The sequence below is a fragment of the Poecilia formosa genome, unplaced genomic scaffold (genome assembly GCF_000485575.1).
Source record: "Poecilia formosa unplaced genomic scaffold, Poecilia_formosa-5.1.2 Scaffold2, whole genome shotgun sequence".
NCBI lineage: Eukaryota > Metazoa > Chordata > Actinopteri > Cyprinodontiformes > Poeciliidae > Poecilia > Poecilia formosa.
The window spans coordinates 1,680,759-1,703,125 of NW_006799941.1; the positions used below are offsets into that span (position 1 = coordinate 1,680,759).

The 22,367-nt window shown below is 38.1% G+C and overlaps 2 protein-coding genes across 4 annotated transcripts in view; one reads left to right on the forward strand and one right to left on the reverse strand.

Moving 5' to 3' along the window:
* The first annotated feature begins 6,014 nt into the window (after positions 1–6,014).
* On the forward strand, positions 6,015–15,366 carry LOC103135962 (leucine-rich repeat-containing protein 3-like). Its single transcript, XM_007549012.2, has 3 exons — positions 6,015–6,643; positions 8,406–9,889; positions 14,440–15,366. The coding sequence occupies exon 2, from the start codon at positions 8,473–8,475 to the stop codon at positions 9,334–9,336; it is 864 nt and encodes a 287-aa protein (XP_007549074.1). The 5' UTR covers positions 6,015–6,643; positions 8,406–8,472; the 3' UTR covers positions 9,337–9,889; positions 14,440–15,366.
* A 189-nt stretch (positions 15,367–15,555) lies between these two features.
* col2a1b (collagen, type II, alpha 1b) overlaps positions 15,556–22,367 on the reverse strand; it is a 49,720-nt gene continuing 42,908 nt past the window's right edge. For all 3 annotated transcript variants that reach the window (XM_007549035.2, XM_016670252.1, XM_007549027.2), the window contains 10 exons: positions 21,291–21,344; positions 20,704–20,811; positions 20,250–20,303; positions 20,008–20,115; positions 19,861–19,914; positions 19,621–19,728; positions 18,011–18,299; positions 17,579–17,766; positions 15,839–16,081; positions 15,556–15,746 (listed from right to left, as the gene is read on the reverse strand). In XM_007549035.2, coding sequence (XP_007549097.1) covers positions 15,600–15,746; positions 15,839–16,081; positions 17,579–17,766; positions 18,011–18,299; positions 19,621–19,728; positions 19,861–19,914; positions 20,008–20,115; positions 20,250–20,303; positions 20,704–20,811; positions 21,291–21,344 — 1,353 coding nt within the window. In that variant the 3' untranslated portion in view covers positions 15,556–15,599. The remainder of the gene's footprint in view (positions 15,747–15,838; positions 16,082–17,578; positions 17,767–18,010; positions 18,300–19,620; positions 19,729–19,860; positions 19,915–20,007; positions 20,116–20,249; positions 20,304–20,703; positions 20,812–21,290; positions 21,345–22,367) is intronic.

Consider the following 22,367-nt stretch of genomic DNA (forward strand, 5'->3'; position numbering starts at 1 on the left):
TTTACGACATTTTAAAGACAAGTTTTTGAGTTCATTCCAGTTCTGGTAGGATCAGAATGGTCCTTTCTCCAGCAGTCATTGAGCGAGAGGCGAAGTACATCCAGGTCGGGTCGCTGGTCCATCAGTGATGCACAGGCCAACACGCAGTCTGCATTCGAGTTTTACTGAGAAAGCTGCTGATTTGAGGTGAAATTGGAGAATTCTGAGCATAATCCTTCATTAAACCATGCACTTAGAAGTATGAGCCTGGAAATATTGCAACAAAATACTCCCTCAGTGTAATGCCGCCACCTTAATGCTTGCCGGTTGATGATTTGAAATACATGGCTGAATTTTAGACACATGGGAGTTCCAACAGAATGAAGATCCCAAATTCATCAGAACTGGATAAAAAATGGATAAAGCTGGCTAACAATTAGACTTCTGGATTAGTTTTCCCAAATTCCTCATATAAACTCTTTAGAGAAAACATGGACTTTGGTGAAAACCCAACGGAAACCAATTAATTAAAGTAAAGTCTGCCATTTCTGATAGGAAGACCACTGTTGTTACATTTCATCTTTTTAATTTTCCTCTCTCGCAGAAGCACATACTTACACACATGCACACAAGTTTTGGGGCCATCACTCTGCGCTGGACCGAATCCAAAGTATCCATCTCATCTAGCTTCCTGTGTAACAGCCTTTTAAAGTCACATGGCAAATGTTTCACTTTGTGCCAAGTATCGCTGTTTTCTCTGAGAGGATGCAGAAGGAAACTTTTTTTTTTTCCCTCAGTAGCTTCCCTGTCTGAGCAGAACGGGACACGGTGGAGGTGTATTCATCAGAACAGTGTAATTGGGGATAGAGTGAAACAAACATCAATCTGACAAGAAGGGAAAAAACTGAGTTGCAGCCAACAGTGTATTGATTTTAGCTTCTGTTTGCCACTCTGCTCTTACTCACACGGCCCTTAAGCTTATTCATGTTCAAGAGCTCTTGCCTTATTGCTGTGCACGGTAAACTAAATGGCTAGGTGTGTTCTGCTTTTTGCATTTATGTTTATTTATTTTTTTCAGATTATTTTTGCCTACAGAACCAGTCAGCACTACATCCTTGGCCTGCTACCCACATTACCTACAAAGCAAAAATTGCTAATACTTTGTTTTGTCAGCAGGGAAGAGTTTTCCATCTACAGTTTCTAATGACACAGCAAGTGAACCTGCGCTATACTCCTTAGTCGTAAGCATTTTTTTTTAGGCGACTCCTGCACAAGAAAATATCAGTTGGCCAAACAGTGGAAAAAAAGAACGAAGAACCTCAGCAGAATATAAGCCTGACATACTCTTCTTGGACTCATACCTGGAATGAAATTACACACAATGTATAGCATAAATACGCTGATAAAAAGGAGTTTACACACATCATTGAGAAGAGTGTTACGTTAATTTCTGACTTTTTATTACGAATTTGAACTATTTTTTTCCTAACGTCAAAGGGTCAAAGAATAAACAAAAACAGTCCCAATAAATGTTTTTCACCCCATTTGATGTTTTACCCTTTTTCTTGTTTTTACAAATCAGTCATAATCAAAAACATTTAACAAAAGAAAATGACAGAAAATAAACTTTTTTTTTGCCAAAGTGAAAACTGATTTCTACAAATTATGACAATTAAATGAAAATATTTAACATAAAATAAGTAAATAAATGATCACTCAGTATTTAGTAGATAAACCTTTGACTGAAGTCACATCTTAGAGTCTGTGTGGATCGGTCTCAGTCAGGCTTGAACATCTGAATGCTGCAATTTTTCTCCATTCATCTTTGCAAAAGTTTTGATGTGTTTTTTGGGATCATTGCTCTCCAGGAGCACCCAACCGTTTTCAGATTTCAACCATTTGACCCAGACTGCTCCCCTCAATTGAAATTAAATTGGTTTGGATGTTCAAGGAAAAAGAAGCAACCCCCCTAAACTCAAGACACATTAGTTTCATTGTTAATAGCAAACTCAGGTGACCAAGAAAGAAGCGTTTTATGAATTATATTTCAGAGGTGAGGTTTTCAGACCTGAGAGCACTACATCAGCTGTAAAGCATGATGATGGTAGTATCATGCTGATGGCCTGTCTTGATGCTGGTGCAAAGTGAGTCGAGTTGAAACTGAAACAAAGTTGGGAGTAATCTATGCAATCATCTTGACACTAAGTCAGAATTAATTGACTTAACTTTACTGAAATCTTCCCAGTAGTAAATGCATGCACATCTACTTGTGAACAAATTTCTTATCGCTTAAATGCATAAAATGCAGAAACATACATTCAGATGGCATTACTGATAGTGATTGACCTGGCCATTGAGTACAAAACTAGACAATTCAATTGGTTTTCTGGCTTACAGCTAGATATGGCTATGTTGGATTTAATGTTAGTGCCAGACTCTATGAATGGAGAATAACGAACTAGTAGTTCTTTCTGGTTTACTGTCATCTTCTTAATATCTTGCTCAATTTTACCTCATAAATACCAAAAGCTCATCTGACTTAAGTCAAAAGCTCCCGTCACCAGATGTACTTGTACCCAGTTTGCTAACTATAGTGGGCTTCTTTAAAAGAGTTTTACTCAAATATTACTGAGAATATGTGAATTTGAGTCTTTTCGGAGTTGAGAAAATCCACTTCCAACTTGTGCAGCCGGTTCTGGTCTTTATATTTATTTGTGTATCTTTTGTGAAAAAAGAATAGTCAAATACAACATCATTGCATCAATTAAAGTCCCACATTAATGACAATCGCTCTGATGATGAGGCTTTGTAAACTTTGATATTTGTTATTTCAAGAGACCTTCTCACTTGAACAAGGATTTTATTTTTATACATTTTAACGAAGACATGCATTTCTCCCTCTGGCTGTCAGGTTTCTATCAGGGGTTTTTTTTCCATCTGACGCCTTTTTACACATTTGTTTTAAGGTTCATTCAGTGTTTTCCTCTCTGAGGACAGCGGCCAACCCAAACAGATGATGCTGAACGGCTTCACTTCACTGCAGCCGGGTTTTCCAGAAGACTTCACACTGTCAACAATGTCAGCAGCAGACTGCTCATAGGCATGTACATCTTTTAGAGGCTCTCCTTGACAGATCATCCTAGATAGACACTTCGTGTTCCCGCTTCAGCCGTTTTTTTCCCCCCTAGGTTTTTCTTTTTTTCATTTCTGTTTTTCCTCCTGCAAAATTAAACTTCTCACCCGTCATCATGGATTTCATTCTCAGTCAGGAACCCAGAAAAATAGACTTTCTTTTCTCTCTCTCTGCCATTATTTCCTTCCTCATTATGTACCCTTTTGTTTTCTGTCTGAAAACATACAAACTCAGCTTGTCCACAGCCTTCACTCCAGCAAACAGAGGCAATATCCTATCAAGGGCACAGTTTTCTCCAGTATTAATATGTAAAGCAGAAGGAAGGAGGAACTGGTGTCACAGCACTCTGTACTATTCTAGTCAGGGGTGGAATTGCTAAAGATTTTAGGAGACTGATGGAAGTGGGACATGCTGGGGAGAGGATGAGGAGTCTGAGGAGCCATCCCGACTGTCAGATCTGTCCTTTTTCCCCCTGAGGGCTCTCCTGTTGAAGGGCCAATACACTTACTGCTGTAAAAGATAAGAAACCCCAGACCTAAAGTACACCCCCCTAAATAATATTTCTCTGCAGTACATATATTGTTCTGTTTGGTACACCTGCACGCGTTTCATGCTTTCGCTATTCAGGTGGTTATTTCATGACGATGTCTGTGAAGCTCAAGGTTGCCAGGTGTCCCGGCTCCCTTGTGTTTGTAAATTAGTGCACTTGCCTCCCTGCCTGTCCGTGTCGATCTTCATTTTCAACTTGATATACAGTGACTCTCAGTACACTGCCACGAATTAGGCCCCTCTCTGTTTGACCTCCAGTAGTAAACAAGGACGAAACAAGAAATGATTACAAGAGCCACATCTTGCTTATTTTCTTTTGGCTCTATCAGGCTGCACAGCTGTGCGCCCAACTGTGATTGCCTTCAATATTTTTCTTAACAGTGTGACGTGTGCTGTGAAAGAACTTGTTTTATTTATTAAGAGGGGGAGGAGGGGGAACCCCCGTAGGTTTTAGTTTATTCAGATTTATATTTCTGGAGTTGATTTATATTATTTTGCACCATGAGTCATGATGATGCATGGTGGTGGCTGCATCATGATGGCAAAGGTCAAGCAGCGAGTCTCTGGAATGAATCACTGATGACTCTATTTCATTAGAGAATTAAAATAGTACTCACTTTTAACAATTATGTACAACAAGAAAAAGCAGTGGATGAACAATTTCTGCTGACTTTGTAATAATTTGAGATTTGTGTAAAGTTCATTCAACATTAGAGTAAAACCCTAGTTCTTCACGTGCCGACATCCAAACTTATTTATCCGAGTTTGTCTTTGCCTTGAAAGTTACAAACATTGGGAACATTTGTTTAATTGGTAGAGGAACATTTGTCATAGTGGATATTACGTAAAAAACAGTAGCTAACAGTGTTATTACTTTCAAAGTAACACCATATTGGCAATTTTAAGCACTTTAAATTGCCTTGCTGCTGAAAATGTTTATTTCATCCGGTAGTGTTTGATGATAGTTTTAGACAGAGCTTGGGTCAAAAACTCTCCAAATAAGATTGTATGTCAGTACGTAGGATTAACAAAACTCCTTCTTTTAAATGAACTGGCTCAGTTACCTGGAAGAGGCTTATCCCACCAGGACCAACATTTGTCATCATGGAATGAAAGTAATCACTCAAGATAGTCTTATATTGATTTGTTACTTATCCTTTTGGAGGCAGTCCATCACTTACAGGTCATAAAAGTTTTCCTTTCACTTGGCATCCACCTTCAGTGACATATTTCAGTTCTGCTTTAAGTTAGAAAGTTTCAGACAGCTCAGGTCAAATAGGAAGAAACGGAAGAAATTAATACAGCATATTTCTGGCTTAATCTACTGGCACCCTGGTGAAGATGTCTTAAAAGTATCACTGGAGCAAATAGCAAAGATGAGCAAAGATTGGGGGAAAATAAAGGAAACTCTAAAAATCAAGCTTTTAATTTGAGCACATGTACTGGGTCTGGAAAAAACTGTTAAGAAATAATTGACTTAAGCAAAAGCACCAATGATGCCATTGGTGTTACCCCAGGGATCCCTTCAAATAGGGCATTTTTTAAAAAAAATATGCCCTACTTTTTAAGCTACACGGTGGGCAGGATGTTAAGTTAAGAGTAAACCTGTTAGAGAACACCATCTTGGGGTCATCAAATGTCCACAACAACTATTTGGCACCCTCTACATGCTAATTGGTTGTTAAGAAATTACACGAACAAAGGAAAATTATTTATTTATTTATTTTTTTTTGCTAAATTCAACTGGAATTTCCACTAAAGCTGTTCTTTGGTCAGATGAGACTATAATTGAGCTCCAGGTGAATCTGTTAAGTAGAAGTGTGGAAAACCACATGTTAACTATGATGGAGGCTGTGTGATGATGTAAGGATGTCTCTCTGCCAAAGGTTCTTGTTAAAGTCCATGGCATGAATGCAACTCTTCAATCCAAGGACATTTTAAACGCAAATATTTCAGGAAAGTGAAAATAGGTCATCACAAGGTCTTCTGTGATCTAAAATGATCATTCGAGCACAGAAATGGTTCCCTGTTGACTTAGTATAAAATCAACCTTTTTTTCCCCCCATCACAGTCCACAGGCATAAATCCTGAGGAAAAACCTATTTGCTGAGCTGAAGGGAGCAGAGCAAAAGAGAAGACCCAGGACTCTGAATGATCTATACAGATTCCACAAAGAGGGATAGTCAAGATCTCTCCATCTCTGTGCATTGCTTCCACCTTGTGAAATGTTGAAAAAGAAGAGTGAGTTATGTTCTTACGACAAAGGGGGGAGGAGAGGCTGCACAAAGCGTAACTCCAGGGGTAGCAATTATTGCTAGTGCTTTTATTAAAAATAATTATTACATTACATTCCACATATTAATTGTTCTCCAATGAGGTTAGGTTTAACTTTTTAGTGCAAGTATGTGTTCCTGCAATAAAAAGCAATTTTATGGGGTGGCCGCCACTTTGCGGTGTGTAGCTTAAATTAAATGTGATCCTGTTATTTATTTGGAGTCTTTTTCTAATTTATCTCTGTGTGTACCTGTCCCCATTCACTCAGCTTTTCTGGAAGACTTATTCTAAGAATCTAATTATAGCGAAAGGTAATTAAGTTAATAGCTCATGGAGGTAGCGTGCTCTCAGAAAAGCGAGATGGATGCCGCGGGTAAGGAGAGGTGATGATGGCACACCCTCCGTGTGTGGATTTACCTTTTACAAACACCTATTCTCAGGGAGAGAAAGAGAGAGAGAGAGAGGACGAAGAGGAGGAGGAGGAGGGAGAGTTTGCCCCACATCTTCACAGCTAAAACTGCCTCCGTCGCTGAGACAGTCCGAGATGGAGCCGTCTGTGGGCAACGGAGCGCAGCGTTTCCACTCATGGATCCACGCAGAAAAGGGGGATTTTGGTGAAAAGCGAATATAAACTACAAACGGAGTCCGAAATCAACCCCTCTTTCATCCACCATATGGAGTCAAACTTCATGTTAAACTATTTTAAAGGTAAGATAGTTTTGCCGAACATTGTGTATTGTGTGCGTAAAATGTGTTCCACATGTACAGTGGCCGCTGTAGTGGGCTTTCATTTAACAAAAAGTCTATAGTGTAGAGAAACGGTTTCTGGAAACATTAGTTATATTATAAATGGTGTGTTTTATGTATAATTTATGCATGAAAAAGTTACAAAGCACGCAACAAAAAGAAAACACTGGAATCTTTTGATCAGAGCCATTTATGGCAGTTTCCATCCATATTAACGCAGTTTAAACCTAAGTAAACTTTAATTGCAAATGTAAAAAAATAAAATAGCCTGTAACTCATCTAACTTCCTATTAGTACTAAAAAATGTACACATAACATTCAAAACACTTAATTTATAATTTAAATGTATTTTCTTTTGCTCGTTTCTTTTTCCTACCCTCCTCATTCCCATTATTTTCATGAATCATGTGATTTTTTTTTGCTAATTGGAAATTTGCATATATTAATTCAATATATCAATTAAAATCATGAAGAGTGCCTGAAATTTCCACCTAATATTACTGGACATACTGGGCATTTTACCAGTTTAATTTGAGTATATCAGACAGACCTAGAGCAATCTAAAAAGTCTGAGGTTCCAGCCTTTAAGCATATTCTTTCTATTTACAGTGGAGACTAGAGACGCATGACAGTTTTGATTTTATTATGAAAACACAGGGTGCTTGACATTTAAGAGGGTTCTCTTGTAATCAAATCCAAGCAATCTCTTGTGATTTCTGTCCTATAGAGACATCATTTTCACGAAGGATGCACTTGCCTCAGAAAAACAAAGCGGCTCTGGAAACATCGGGTTGAATCGTCAGAGAAAGCCTCAATGAAAAATGTCTACAGAGATAGACAGACTAAAAAAAACAAACAAATGAAACAGAACAACATGCAAATATGAGGCTTGTTCAATTGGAAATAGTTTAACTCACATGAAATATTTACCATAATCTACAGAGTTTTGCACATTGCTTTTGTTTTTTTTAAATTTTGCCTTCCAGTTTCATGAGTGGTGAGCAGATGGTAACACCAAGACTACAGCAAGAGGATTGTTTCCCACTATTGTCACTTATTGACACTGTGAGATTCATCCAGGATTGATGTTCTTGTCCTTAATAGTCTAACAGGCAATGCTTGGGCTATTGATTGTTCTCTCTCTAGCCTCCATCTCTACAGCGCGTAGCACGCTTAACCCTTGCAGCGTGATTAAGCAGCCCTGGTATCATAGAGACATGAATAGAAGGGTAAATGAGATGAAAATGTATCGATCAGGATAATATGATACCTTTTATTCTGGTCTTGAAGGACAGAACAGAAAGAAGGTAGGGTAGAGTAGAGATAATTGCATTATATGATTTGTGTTCTTCTAATGCAGAAATGCAAAAGGGGTTTGCAACCTTATTAGGCCACTTAGGCTATCATTACAGCTGCTCAGACTGTGATTAAAAGAGGAAGCCACTGTAGTTAAATATATTGGTGCATTTTCCAGAAATCTGGTGTTATAACTGGATTAGCTACCATGCAAGATGTTTGTCATGCAAAGAATTAGCTTTATGCATGATTCACTGCAGTGTTGCTCTACAAAGGCCCTTTTGTGTTGGATGGATCTTAAACTCATTTCATTTCTGTAATGCAAGTTTTTCTCCTCTATATAATCCTCTGCATGCATGCTCATTTTGATTGAATGTGTTTCCAGATTTTCTTCTTTACTCTGTTCCCCTTTTTCCCAACCTGCCAGGTTCTCCTGTAGCAACAGCCTGAGTCTGATTGGGATCTGATGTGTGTCATGGGGATATGGTGAGGCGATGTGCACAAGCTTGTGTGAGAAGAGATGTGGCGCCGTCAGTGGAGGAAGGGGAAGGGGGACAGGTGAAAAGCTGGATCTCTACTCATGGCTGTGCATGTCACTCTTGTTCTCGACCCTGTGGGGTCAAGCAACCCCACAGTGCCCGGACAGCTGCCACTGTGCCTGGGAGACAGCCACTGTGTTGTGCTCGGACGCAGGGCTGCGGGAAATCCCAGAGGGGATCCCACCAGAGACGGTTTCCTTACACCTGGAGCGCAACTACATCCGGAACATCCCAGAGAGTGCCTTCAGCCACCTGGTCCACCTGCGGGACCTCTACCTGTCCCACAACCGCATCGACTCTCTCTCCTCCGGGGCCCTGCGGCACCTGGGACCTGACCTGCGCCTGCTGGACCTCTCACACAACCAGCTGAGGCAGGCCAGCAGGGAGGAGTTTGGGTCCACTCGCGCCAAGACCCGGCTCTATCACAATCCCTGGCACTGTGACTGCACCCTGCAGGAGCTGATGGAGACTCTGAACCTGGAGCCCGAGACCGTGAACGGGATCATCTGCGAGAGCTCCGTGCGGGGCGTGGGGGAGGGGAGCCGGTGGGAGGACCCGGGATCACCAGGCGAGCACGCAGGTCAGCCGCTGGTCAAGCTGCTGGACTCCGGGGTGAACTTCTGCAGCCTGCAGAGGAAGACCACGGATGTAGCCATGCTCGTGACCATGTTTGTGTGGTTCTTCATGGTCATTGTGTACGTTGTGTACTATGTCCGGCAGAACCAGGCTGAGGCCCGGAGGCATTTGGAGTACCTGAAGAGTCTACCCAGCCCACGTAAGACCCCTACAGAGACAGACACGCTGAGCACGGGCTTCTGAGCTGAATGCTGTTGAAACTTAACATTCAGATGCCATATTTATGGAACGTGACTCTGAAACGCTAACAGAAGTTACTGAAGTTACCAACTATGGAGGGAATTAACCTTTTACAGAAGTTTGATTATTCCTTTAAATTCTTATTCTAAACATTTATTTTCTTATGACGTTTTTGTTTTTCAGTTTTAGTACAAAATTTGACATATTTTTCAACTTGTACTTTCTGCACTGAGAGAGGAGAGGAAAAGTTATGAAAGCGCAGCAGGTAAAGATAAGGCAGGACTACGTATGGAGAAAGACTTTTTGAACTTAATAACATTCTGTCTCCCTTTGTAGCCCCTCTTTTCTTCTCCCTCCATGCCTCGTACTCTGGTCTTTTATCTTTCATTAGGTTCTAATTAGGAGATGCTGACCAGCTGACCCCTAATGAACACTTGAAAGGCACTAATCAGTTGGAGTGTGTTTGTCAGGTGTGCAAATTCAGATGTGTGTCCTTTAGATGCTGTTTGAGTCATCTGTATGTGTGTGTGCACGCATACATGTGTGTGTGTATGTGGTGTTTTTAGGCACTGTCACGGCCATTCCTACTTTGAAAGCCCTGATTTTGCACAGATCCTTACCAGGCCTTCAGTTTTAGACAAACACCACACTACTCATCTAAATTTACTCTGGACAAGCAGGAGAGGATGTGCTTTGTCCTTAAGCTGCAGCAAACAGTTTTTGAAAAATCTCAACAGACGCAATAATTGGTACAAAGAAATTTTGAGCTGAGTTAGTGAAATGGGTTGCTATCTAGAGGTTTTGCTTTAGTTCCTATTTGTGTTTGGGTTACGGGAGTCTAATTTTGCCAGAATTCAACAAAGATCTCAAACATGAAATGAACAAAACAAATGCATAAATTATTTAAGTAAGTACTATTGTCTTGATAAACGTGACTACATGGATTTTAGGTATGACATGGAAATTTCAGAGTTTTTTAAATTATCTTATGGCTGTGGGCTGCAGAAGATCAGCTCTACTAGTCAAAGCCAGAGGTCCCAGAGTTTACATGCTACATAAGAAGCCACAGTGACAGTATAAAGTATTTTATAGTGTACTACAGCGAAGAAAGCTTAAATTGATTTAGTAATTGCTGAAATAGTCAGATCAAATTTCAACATATGACTTCACATTCAAATTGTTTTTCATTTACTTATATGATTTTGCATGTAATAAATTATTGAAATATTTGAATAAATATTGGTAAATCAGATTTATTAATTTCCAGGTTTGTTTTAATTTGAATATGTATAAATATAATTTAATGCTTTATTTGCTTTCTTCATTTTGGAGCTTTTTGTTCTCCATAGTTTACCACATGGACTCTATCAGATCTGCCTCCATTTTTAAAGACACTGGGAAAATAATCACATCACTTATTATTAAAAGAGTCAAACATTTTGTTGTAACATGTTAGGAAATCTGTCTAAATTAGTGAATTTCTTCTCCATTTTTCTCCACATATTGAACTAAAACCCCACTGAATTAACAGCCACATTTGATTGATTTTCATGAGGGTATTGCAACCATACTTATTGTACAAATAACTCCAGCGTCCTCAACGGGATATGTTAGTGATGTCTTAAAATATTAATGCAATTCCTCCGTGCTACAATAAGAGATCTAAAACAAAACCCCTTTCTATTGGCAATTATAAATGTAGAGAAATGGTTCAAAATATTGTTCCCTTAATTTATACATCTGCATTAATGTCACAACATCAAATGTTCTTTGCACATTTATTTTGACCAAAAATGAATAAATTGAAGAAAAGAATGACTCAAATAAGTGTCTTGACATTCAAATTACACCTGAGTAAACGTGTTGGGAGATGAATGAAAATAGAGTTCATGTAAGTGTAGTGTTATGTACATTTTTGTTTGTTTTCAGAGCATTGCATTTCTTAGTATCATCGCATTATAGGTTTTGGGTGGTTTGAAAAATAGCAAAAAATTTTGAATGAGATGCCAGAAATTGTGCTTGACCCGCCAGAGTTTTCTCCAGCATGAAGAAACACAGTTCTCCCCCCAACCCCACCTGTTGCTACCAAATGCCACAAAGCTGGTTGAAAGAAACCCAGTAAATTTTTTTCTTGTCCCCAAAGTTGGACAAAAATTGGAATGATGAACAAACAGAAGGAACCTTATCCATAACTTTTGGTAGCAATATGTCGGTCAAACAGCTGGCTGCAGCCTGTAATAGCATACTGTGAAACCATGGTACAGGATAACATGGTTTTACTGTATGCTACTTGCATAAAACAATATAAACTATATATATATATATATATATATATATAATGGTCCAGTTACCTCCTCAAGCACTCAGGTGTGTCGACAAGAGACACATCAAAGAGTCGCAGGAAACCAGCCCTCTGAATTTGACACCTGAGAATCTCATTCCAACCCATGTCTTGTGTATGATGTTATTACTATATGTAGCTTACATAATAATTAAATTTTTTTGTGTTGCAGAAATAATAGGATGCAACTGAAGCCATACATTTGTTTTATTAAATTAGTGTCAAACAAAACAAATCAGTTGTTCATCTTGAAAATTATATCTGCTTTACTTCGGTCAATGTTTCCATAAATTTGTAACATTTTTTCTTACTTTGTGAAAATAAAGAATTAATAGGGAACTGAATGGACTGATTTATGCTTAATATGTAAACAATTGTGTACAAATTCATGATCAGACTGTTATAACTGCACCTGGATTTTATCAAACGGCACGTTTTAGGTGCAGAAGCAGAACTTAGAATAGGTCACCTGCCTGTGAACTGTGATGTGCTAAATGTGGTGTGCATGTGTTGTAACCCACAGAGAAAGGCTGGCTGCATTGTGTCTACTCTTTGAATTAGAGTCAGTCGTTATCACGTTGGTAAACCAAAGGCTAAAAGGGAGATAAGGTTGGACAACTCTGACCTTTAAAAAAACAAGGGTGTGTAGCAATGTGGGTGTTTACCGTTTGTCATAAATCATTCATCTAAATTTCATGCAACATATTTCTGTATCCTTCAATGCACATTTTGTATTGAGTAAACCTTGGACCAACTTTTGCTTGCTGATGATTCTGACAAGCCAAACCTCAAAATCTAAATATGTCTACCTGTTATAGTCTTTAACTGTGGGATTTCGTTTATTTATGTTGATGTTTTGTTTGAATCGTTGCTTTCCTTTATTGTTTCCTGACAACAAATGATTCAAATCTAAATAAACTTTTGCAGTGCCTTGCAAAAGAAGTCACACGCTTTTATTTTGTAGAGCTTTTTGTGATAGACAAATACAAAGGTGTGCTTAATTGGGAAACGGAAGAAAATTATGCATTTTTGGCAAAAATTTAAAAGGGTATTAAGATGTATTAGATGTATGTTCAAGTTTTAACTATTACATTAATATGCTTAAATCTAAACCACCTCAGTTTGGCCCTGTCTGGTGGTTTTCCTGCTGAAAATGTAACATAATGTGTCTCCAGTTTTTCGCAGCCTCCAACAAACTTTCTTTCAGGGTAGCCTTGTATTTGGCCCTTGTTCAAGAAAAACATCCACATAGAATGATGGTTCCATCATCATGTGTTGCTGTGGGGGATTTGGGGTGATGTTCAATTTTACACACGTAGCGTTCAATTTTGCTCTCATCTTAACTGGACCAACTTCTTCCACAGGTTTATTGTGTACACAGCTTGAGGCAAATTGAAATGAGTCTTCTTTGACTACTCTTTCATGAAGGGTCGATGTGACATAACCCACCTGACTGGTAGCTGTTTGCTGTTTCTCTGGAGATACCTTCAGACTCTTGGCTATTTAACTTGGTGTGTTTTTGGCCGTCTTGATGCTACTAGTCAGTGACATTTGAAGGCTTATGACATTAGTGTATTTTATTTAGGTTTATCAGATAAATGTGCCAAAAAAAACTCTGTATATAACCATCCTGCAGTGAAACACGGTCAATGCAGCATCATGCTGTGAATGAGATAAATGAGTATAGACAAAGATGGCTATATATATATATATATATATATATATATATATATATATATATATATATATATATATATATCATTACGGAGCAAATTAAAGAAACTAAACATAAAATAAACAAACATACAAAAAAAAACACTTAAATTAGAAACATTTTAACCTACTTTGAATAATTAACTAAGCCTGTTTGATAACTGGGACCAACTGTGTGATTGAACTGAAATGAATTTTGTTTTGGTAAAGTGCCTTAAGATATTTGTTGTGAATTGATGCCATATAAATAAACTAAATTGATTTGAATTACTAAAGTAACAGAGTATTATCAGCTGATTAACGATGGAGGAATTCCCCCCATAATTAAACATCTAATGTTGTCAAACGTATCTCCGTCTAACACACGTAGAGAGAGATTCTGGGAAGCATAAGTTGGATTTCTAGATGTCTGATTTAAGTTGGATGGATGCGTTAAAAGTATAAAAACAAATAATTGAAAATTGGGATACATAAAAGGATATAAAGAATACATAAAAGTGATAGAAGGAAACAACTTAAAAGCTGAAAACAAAAACCTTTCTTGAGTTTAAGCAATAAAACAGTTCTTGTAACTACTGACAGCACTTTTCATATTTACTTTGGTATTTTTTTCCACTCATTTTTTTGCAATACATTCCAGATGATTGAGGTTGAAAGATCTCAGTGCCATCACCCTAATGTTTAGCTTTTGGCACACATTTTTTATCAGATTTAAAATGTTATTACTTCCAGTTAGAAGAACATGTTGATCAATTTAAATGATTCCCATTTAACTAAATACTCCTGGGGTGTGAATATTTTTGACTGTACGTTAACAGGAAATTCAATAAAACTCAACTTCAGTCTGTTACTTGGTTTTTGTCGTTTATTTCCAATTTACATTAATTAAAACTTAACAAAAACAAGTCATGGTCATAGTAATAAAATAATAATAATAATGCTATTATTATTATTAATAGTTCTATTATTAATAATAAAAAATATACACAACCTCACACATTTGAACCCTCTGTGCTGGAGTTGAAACTGGAACATTAGTGAAGTGCACTCAGTGTGTTTGTGTGTGTTTGTACGTGGAAGCAGAGGGTGTGTGGTGTGTGAGGGGCAGGAGGGGACGCAGGTCACACTGGATGAAGGGCAGCAGAGATTATTATATAACCAAATATACCTATCTCGATTTGAAAAGATATGTGTAAACTGTGAAAGTTTAGATTTGTTTTACTGTGAGGTAGTTTTAAGAAGCCAAATCAAATGTTTGAAAAATAAAAATAAATTTGTTCCTAACTAAATTGATTACAAAACTCTATCAGTCATGTTTGCTCATGTAAGAACGGTCATAAATCACAGTGAAATCCAAAATCCCAGAACGAAAGGGTCTCTAAGGAACGCTCTTTCTCTCTATGTATGTATGTATGTATATACATACAAGTCACTATATCAAAGTATCAGGTTGCTTAAAAACACAAAACTGTTTTACAACAATAGCACCATTGATTTTATTATAGTACACAGTAATTTTGATACACACTGTGGTTGGAGAAACAGGAACAACTGCACATTCTATATGGTATGATGAAGTATTTTTGGTTTCAAAGAACAATAAATTCTTTGTTTGTGACAAGAATAATGGGATGATCATAAAACAGGAGGAAGTTGGCGGATGAGGCTTCTTTTTCTTTAAAATATATATATATATTTTATCACTTTGCAACAAACTCAGTCCTACCACACCTGGGAGTCTAACCTAAACAATAAATAAATAACACCAACACATTGTTTTCTCTTGTTCCCTGGTAAGCTCCTATTCTCTCCTCATGCTTCCTCCTTTTTGTTCATAGATATTGGGTATGTGTGTGTGTGTGTGTGAGGGGGGCGGTGGGGCTGCTGTTCACAAAGAGTGAAAAAGGGAGGGTTTAGGGAGAGGAGGGTGTCCATGGGGGGTGGGGCAGAGATGACTGAAGGCAATGCTGCGGATGGATCATAAATGACAGTTTGTTGGTGCCATTCAGTGCAGATATCCTACCGAGTTCAACTTGGAAAAGCACTTTTTTATTTAGAAAAGAAGTCCCATGTTTTAAAAAAGTGTCTTGATTTTTCTTTTTCTCTCTTCCTCGCCTTTTCACCAACGCGTGCTCCTCTTTCGTTTCCTATTTTACTTTTTTTTTTTCCAAACAGCCGCTTTTTCTTCCTCCTCTTCGCAGCTGCTCATTCTTTACAAGAAGCAAACTGGCCCAATATCAACTCCAAACTCCTGGTCTGCTCCACCGATATCCATGGGGGCAATGTCCACGATGGGCAGACGGGAGGTCTTCTGCGACCTGTATTCGAAAACTGTCTTACCCCACTGTCCTGTGTGTCTCTGCAGGAGGGGAAAAAAAGCCATACAGAAAAATGTTAGCATTTGGTTTGCCCCCTAGAGAGTACAAATATTGTACTAGCAGGACCGCATACCGCACAGCCGTCTTCCATGACGCTGTAGGTGAAGCGGCTGTTGCCCTCGGCTCTGATCTCCACATCGTTGGAGCCTTGCAGCAGGACGGCCTTCTTCATGTTGCCTAGTGAAGCATCCAGGTAGGCCACACTGTTCTTACAGTGGTAAGTGAGATTTTGGGAAACCTCTGTTGACAGCAACCTCAGGAAAGTCATCTGAATGGAGGCGGTGTTGGGTGCCAGGCTGTCGTCACCGTAACTGAACTGCATTGGACAGACAATAACACATCAGGTTATGTTCCTGGTGCTTCATCTAGTGTTTTTAAATGAGCTAATGCTTTGAATTTTTGATTCCATGTATTCCAAATCTAAAAATATGTCGTATTCGTCACAGAAATATATATATATTTTTTATATTTCACAGCAAGATTCCTATATTCACTTTCTGAATTTTACAACATATTTCTTGTAACTGAACAAAAGCTGCTGTTTCATGTCTTGGCATCTGTGTTAGATATTGAAAACTCCATGATATTTAGCTATCAATGTCCTGCAGTGACTCTAAATTGTGTGTGTCATGTTTGGTTTGTAGCTGTTTTTTGTATGATGCGAGTGTCCTGGGATGAAGGATGCAGAACCTTTGTCAGGATGAAGGTATTACATTTTTGTTGGGACGTTACCTTTTTAAAAATTCACTATCAACACGCTTAAAAAAAGTTGCCTTTGATCTTTAAGCCTTGCACAAGCTAGAAATAGCTAAATAATGTAATCGATTTTGTAGGAGAAAAGAGTAGTCATATTGAAACCAATGTAGTTTTTGTGAAATGTTTGTCTTATTGTGTGGTATATGTTTCATTCTAAAGCACTTTGGGATTTTTGTCTGGTAAAAAGTAAACAACACAAATACATAACTCTTTCTCAGTCTGGACACAGGAGGTTGAACATCTCCTGCTCTGATTGCAGCTGGGAGGCATTCATGTGTGAAGACTTTGATGTCTGTAAGTGCTTTGGGGCCCTCTAGATCACCCACTGCTCCTTGAGTAAGAATGATGCATGCTTTTACACCAGGCTCTCTAAAAGTTGCGACTAACACAAGAAAAATTTGCCAAATTTGCTGGTTGGCACTTTTTCAAGAGGGGTCAAACGAGTCACTAAATAAAGCAACAAAGTTTCCAAGTTAGCTCTTTGAGTAAGTAAGTAAAGTTTACTTAGGAAGTGCTTTTCAATGTTTCCAATGTTTGAGAACTATTTTCTTTCATTTTATTTTTATATTGAGAAAATGTGTGCGAATGAATGTTCAGGATAGTTTATCGTTAATAGCAATAGTTAATGCCATGCCATTAATATTGTCTATGTCTTGTTTTTATCTGTTTCAGTGCAATACCATATTCTGTTTCACCAGAATATGGTAGCATATTCTGGTAATTAATAGTTTTATTAATTGTGCTTTATAAATAAAATAGAGTTGGATTTGGATCTTGTTAGGACATTGCCAACACATTTGAGTCACACTTATGTATATTTTGTAGCAGTGGAGCATGTATAAATGTAGAGCAACAAAAATATTTTTACTTGTTGCTTTTTTTTTTTTTTTAGCTTTAGGCAGCATATCTTTCCGTTTGAAAGATATTTTCACTTTAAGTTTGACTTTCTAAATCTGAACTTTTTGCCATGCAAAACATTCATTTGTGCCATAACTTAATATTGTAAAATATCAATATTTTACAAGCTAAGAAAACTAAAACAGGTTGCAGATCTTACATGGAATCCTCCGTTCATTTCCTCTCCGAACCAGACATGTTTGCGTTCTTTGCTCTTGCTGGACCACCAGTTCTTGCGTGGGATCTTGGCAGGTTTGGGGTTCACACAGGACTCCCCAGTCTCCATGTTGCAGAAAACTTTGATTGCATCTACAGTGCAGCCCTGATTTGGATCAATCCAGTACTCACCTAAACAAAAACAGAGCAATAGCCTTCAGGGTGACATTATTCTTTCTGCACAGCTGGAATGCCTTGCATGTTTTTGCATAGTCTTGTAAAAACTGACTCTAAATCAGTACAAGACAAATATATTCCAGAGCAAACAAGATTTCTGTCAAATTCCTATTTTTCCAAAACTTTATTTCCCCAGACTAGACGCAGTCTGCTTCATTGTCTCACCCCAATTCAGCCAATTTCTTGCGTTGTCACTCACCGCTCTTCCAGTCGGGATGGCAGAGCTTCAGGTCTCTACAGGTGCGGGCAGGGTTTTTCTTGGATCCCTCTGGGCTGCGGATGTTCTCAATCTGGTTGTTGAGGGACTTGAGGGTGGCATCGACCTCTGCGTCATGTTGACGGAGATTCCCTGCGGCCTGGTCTGCCCTCATGTACCTCAGGGGATCGGGAGACTTTTCTGTTTGACCCAGACCAGCGAAGGCAGACATGTCAATACCAGGACCGGGAGGACCGGGAGGACCAGGGGGTCCAGGGTTTCCAGGAGGACCCTGAAAACAATTCAGAAAGTAAGAACACATTTTATTTTACTTCAGGAATTGTAGATTTCCTGTATCCTTGTGTTTTTCATTCACTGCTAGATTATTCTTCTTCATTCTCTTGAACAAGACATGTACATGTAATTTTACACAATTTTCTGAAGAGGGTTTTTGCAAGGCTACAATTCTGAATAACAACGTCAACTGATTGCCAGGGTTAACAAACAGTACACAAAAAAACAAGCACATCAAAAAGGCTTTTCTCATTTCTCGCTGTGGGTTGAGCAATTATCTGTCTAGGATGTCCCTCTTGGAATGAGCAATGCAAGCAACACATTTAGTTGCTTCAGTCTCCAATATTCTTCCTCATGTGGGATGTTTTAATAGTTAAATGGTCTTTTAATAATGCTTTAATAATTAGCTTCATGTAGAAATAAAATGGAGAGAAGACAATAAATTGGGAAAGCACATTAAAAGTTACTTTAAAATAGTTTGTAATAATTATTAATCATTATTAATCATAATAATTTTTAAGTTGCATCGTTTTTCTGAATTTTTACAGTCAAATAATTCAAATGAAGGATAAGTTTTCCGAAATTACTTCATGCCAGTGGTTGATGGTGTAGTGAAGAAACAGATCTTGAATGTGTGTTTCTTTGGTGACCTGAGTTTGGTAGAAGAAATCCTTCTAGAAAAGCCTAAGTCAGCACATGAGGCAAACAAAAGGAAGTGATGGTATTTCTGCGTGTGTGTGTGTATGAAGAAGGTTCAATTGCACATACTGGACCCTGCTGCAGAACAGAGGTAAAGCTGGGTAAATCGTATTCTCTTCTTCTATGCAATCTCAACCGTCTTTATGTAAAGCTTTTCATACGACACACTACACATTTATTTGCAGAAAAATGAAAAGTAAAAATCCTATTTCCATACAGTGGCACCAGCATGTACTACTTTGTGTTTAACTATCACATAAAATCCCAAAAAAATACTTTGAAGTTTGTGGCTGCAGCACGAAAGTTCAAGAGGTGGTGATACCTTTGAAAGGAGCTGTATGCAATAATTTCAACTGAACTAAATTACAGATCTGATGCATGTAGCAGCGTTTACAGCATCATTAAGGCTCATGAAGCTGCATGGCGAAAGCCTCACTCTTTAGGCTGTTATCTATTTATTTATCTATCGCCCTTATCGCTGTCTTGAATATGAGGTTGATATATACATCTATTTACCAAGATAATTAAGCATGTGATGGCATATATTTTATTCTGTAGAAGTTAGTTAGGAAAGTAAAACATGCTAAAAACAAACAAAAAGGGGGAGTGATGTTCCTCACAGCGGGACCAGAGTCTCCAGTACGACCACGAGGTCCAGGGGGTCCGATGGGTCCTGGTAAGCCATTTGACCCGTCTTTTCCAGCAGGACCAACAGGTCCAGGTGGTCCCTATTGAAGGACGGAAGCATGAACATAACTAGACTAATCACTCAGCTGGATAAACAGAAATACAAGACTCCTTTCAATTTAAAACCATTTTACTGCTTTAATTGCAACATGTTTGGTTGGGTTTGTACTCACTCTTTGTCCAGAAGGCCCAGCAGGTCCAGTGGCACCCTGGTCTCCAGGTTGACCCTAATGCAGAGACAGCACAGGAAATAAGACCTTAAGTCTGAAACAAACAATGGACTAGTGTAGCAATGTTTTAGATCAGATATGGCGTCTTACTGGTGGTCCAGGGAGACCCTGCAGACCGGTGAAACCTCTGTGCCCCTTCTGACCTCTCTCACCAGACTCTCCAGCTTCACCCTTATCACCACGGGGGCCTTGGGGTCCCTAAGAACAAGTTTAAAGCATGCTAATGAACTCTTATTTGTTGGTGACGGTTGTGAACAGAAAGAAGGTAAACAATGAATATTCATTTTTGCTTGACTGGAAGTTGTTCCAAGTTATCAGTGCAGGACACATACAGGCATTCCTCTGGCACCGGCAGGTCCTGGAGGTCCAGCTGGTCCTTGGGCACCCTAATAAAATGAAATGATAAACATATAAACACACCTGACTTGCCTAGAAGTTTACCAGTAACAAAGTTTTTGTAGAGTATTTTACAACACATTAGTAATAAAATTTGGTTAAAAAAAAGCAAGCGCTTCATGAAATGCATTAAATTAATATTATGCAAATTAGAAAAGCAATAAAAGTTAATTTATGTCTTGGATATAAGGTCTATCGGGGATGAAACACCTGAAAAAACCTTCTTTGTACTTGTAACACAATATGTTAATGTTCAGCTATAGCAGAAATGAGCTTCAAAGAAATATAACATAAAAAAAAACTTTTATGCTTTGGTAGAGTTTTTAAAATAGCTTTTGGAAAACATGTGACTTTGCTTGTGCAATAGATTAGATATGAGTCATTACTCACAGACTCCCCTCTGTCTCCCTGTTTTCCAGTGGGACCGACTGGGCCGGGAGCCCCAGGAGCACCTGGAGCACCAGGAGCACCAGCAGGACCGGTGTTGCCACGGTCACCCTGCAGCGAAAGGAGTGTCATAAAGACTGTGAAGACACCAAGCGTGAATTAATTTGCTAAAATATATGATTTTTAAATGTCTTAAATAAAAATGGTGTAAAAAGTTGCAAAAATATTACTTGTAACAACAAACTCTCAAAACAAAACATGCAGCTTGCCTTTCATTGAACATTGTTTGGACACTTCCTTCTCAATTACATTTTATTTTAATACAATCAGTGTCTATATGGTAACAACTCTTCCGTCTGGTATGGACACTATTATTGGCAGGATAATGAGTAGATCCTGCTCAAATTTGCCAAGGAAGGACCCGAAAAACATGACAGAGATGAAGTGATTTCATCCTGCAGAATTGTCAGCATTTCCCTGACAATTCTGACTTGTTTTGATGGCAATGACAGGTGTGTAACATTATAATCAAAATCAAAATATACAACAAAATCATACAACACAGGTGATTTGACCTCTTGTAATTATACCTTAATTCCAGGAGAACCATCTCTACCAGGAGGTCCATCAGATCCAGGGTTGCCCTGTTAGACAAAATGAAGTGGTAATTAATTCTAACCAGGTGTCCTACTGAATGAATATTGGCTGCATAATGAGCCCCACTGCAGCCAAACCCAATAATAGGACAAAATGCAAATGGATGAGTGATGCAAAGTGTGGAGAATTTCAATGGCTCACATGAAACAGGAAGTGGGTTGACAGCTGCGTATCCAGTCCGGAGATGTTTATAAGAATATTTTCCAAAGTCAAAGTCAAAGTCAAGTCTCAAGTGTTTGAGGGTCAACTCTAAAGTCTTTGATGAGCATTTACAAATGCATGGCATCTAGTCTCTCTTTAAGAATGCATTATTGTAGGTTGGAAATTCAAATCCTGTATTTTTTTTTCTCTTTGGCACAAACATTTAGCAAATACGTTGTAATCTTTGAAAATTTAATATTCAAAACTTGTTATGAGCTGCTTTACATTACTCTGAAAAACAATGAGACATCAATCCATTAGAAATGTAAATATGCAGTTATGTCTAAAGAGGCTTGCACATTTTGGTATTGATCCGATACAAAGTAAATACGTGGACAATATCATCTATATTGGTATTGATATCGATACTAATAACAATACTTTTTAATTTTTAGGCTCGATATATCATCAAACTTCTGACCTTCAGGTGTTTTGTAGTATTTCCTTTGAATTATTTTATTTTAAGAACATATTAACATGATAGGCAGAAACATTTTTAAAAACAAAACTAACTTATGCACATTTTTCCTAAATGAATAAAGTGCAAAACATATATATCATTTGTGAGCAAATCAAAACAAAACCTATTTTGAGGTAGTGCTGAGAAACTATTACATAAAATCTAAATAAAATTTCAAGACAGAATCTGAAACTAAAGTATCGATCTTACCACACTAGTATTGATCTAATACTGGTATCGATTTGGTGTAGATATTATCGATGTTTTGGATCAATCCACCATCCACTATTGTCTGGATGTTATTAAAAAGCTACAGTTAAGATAAACACTCAACTATTCAACTTCATCC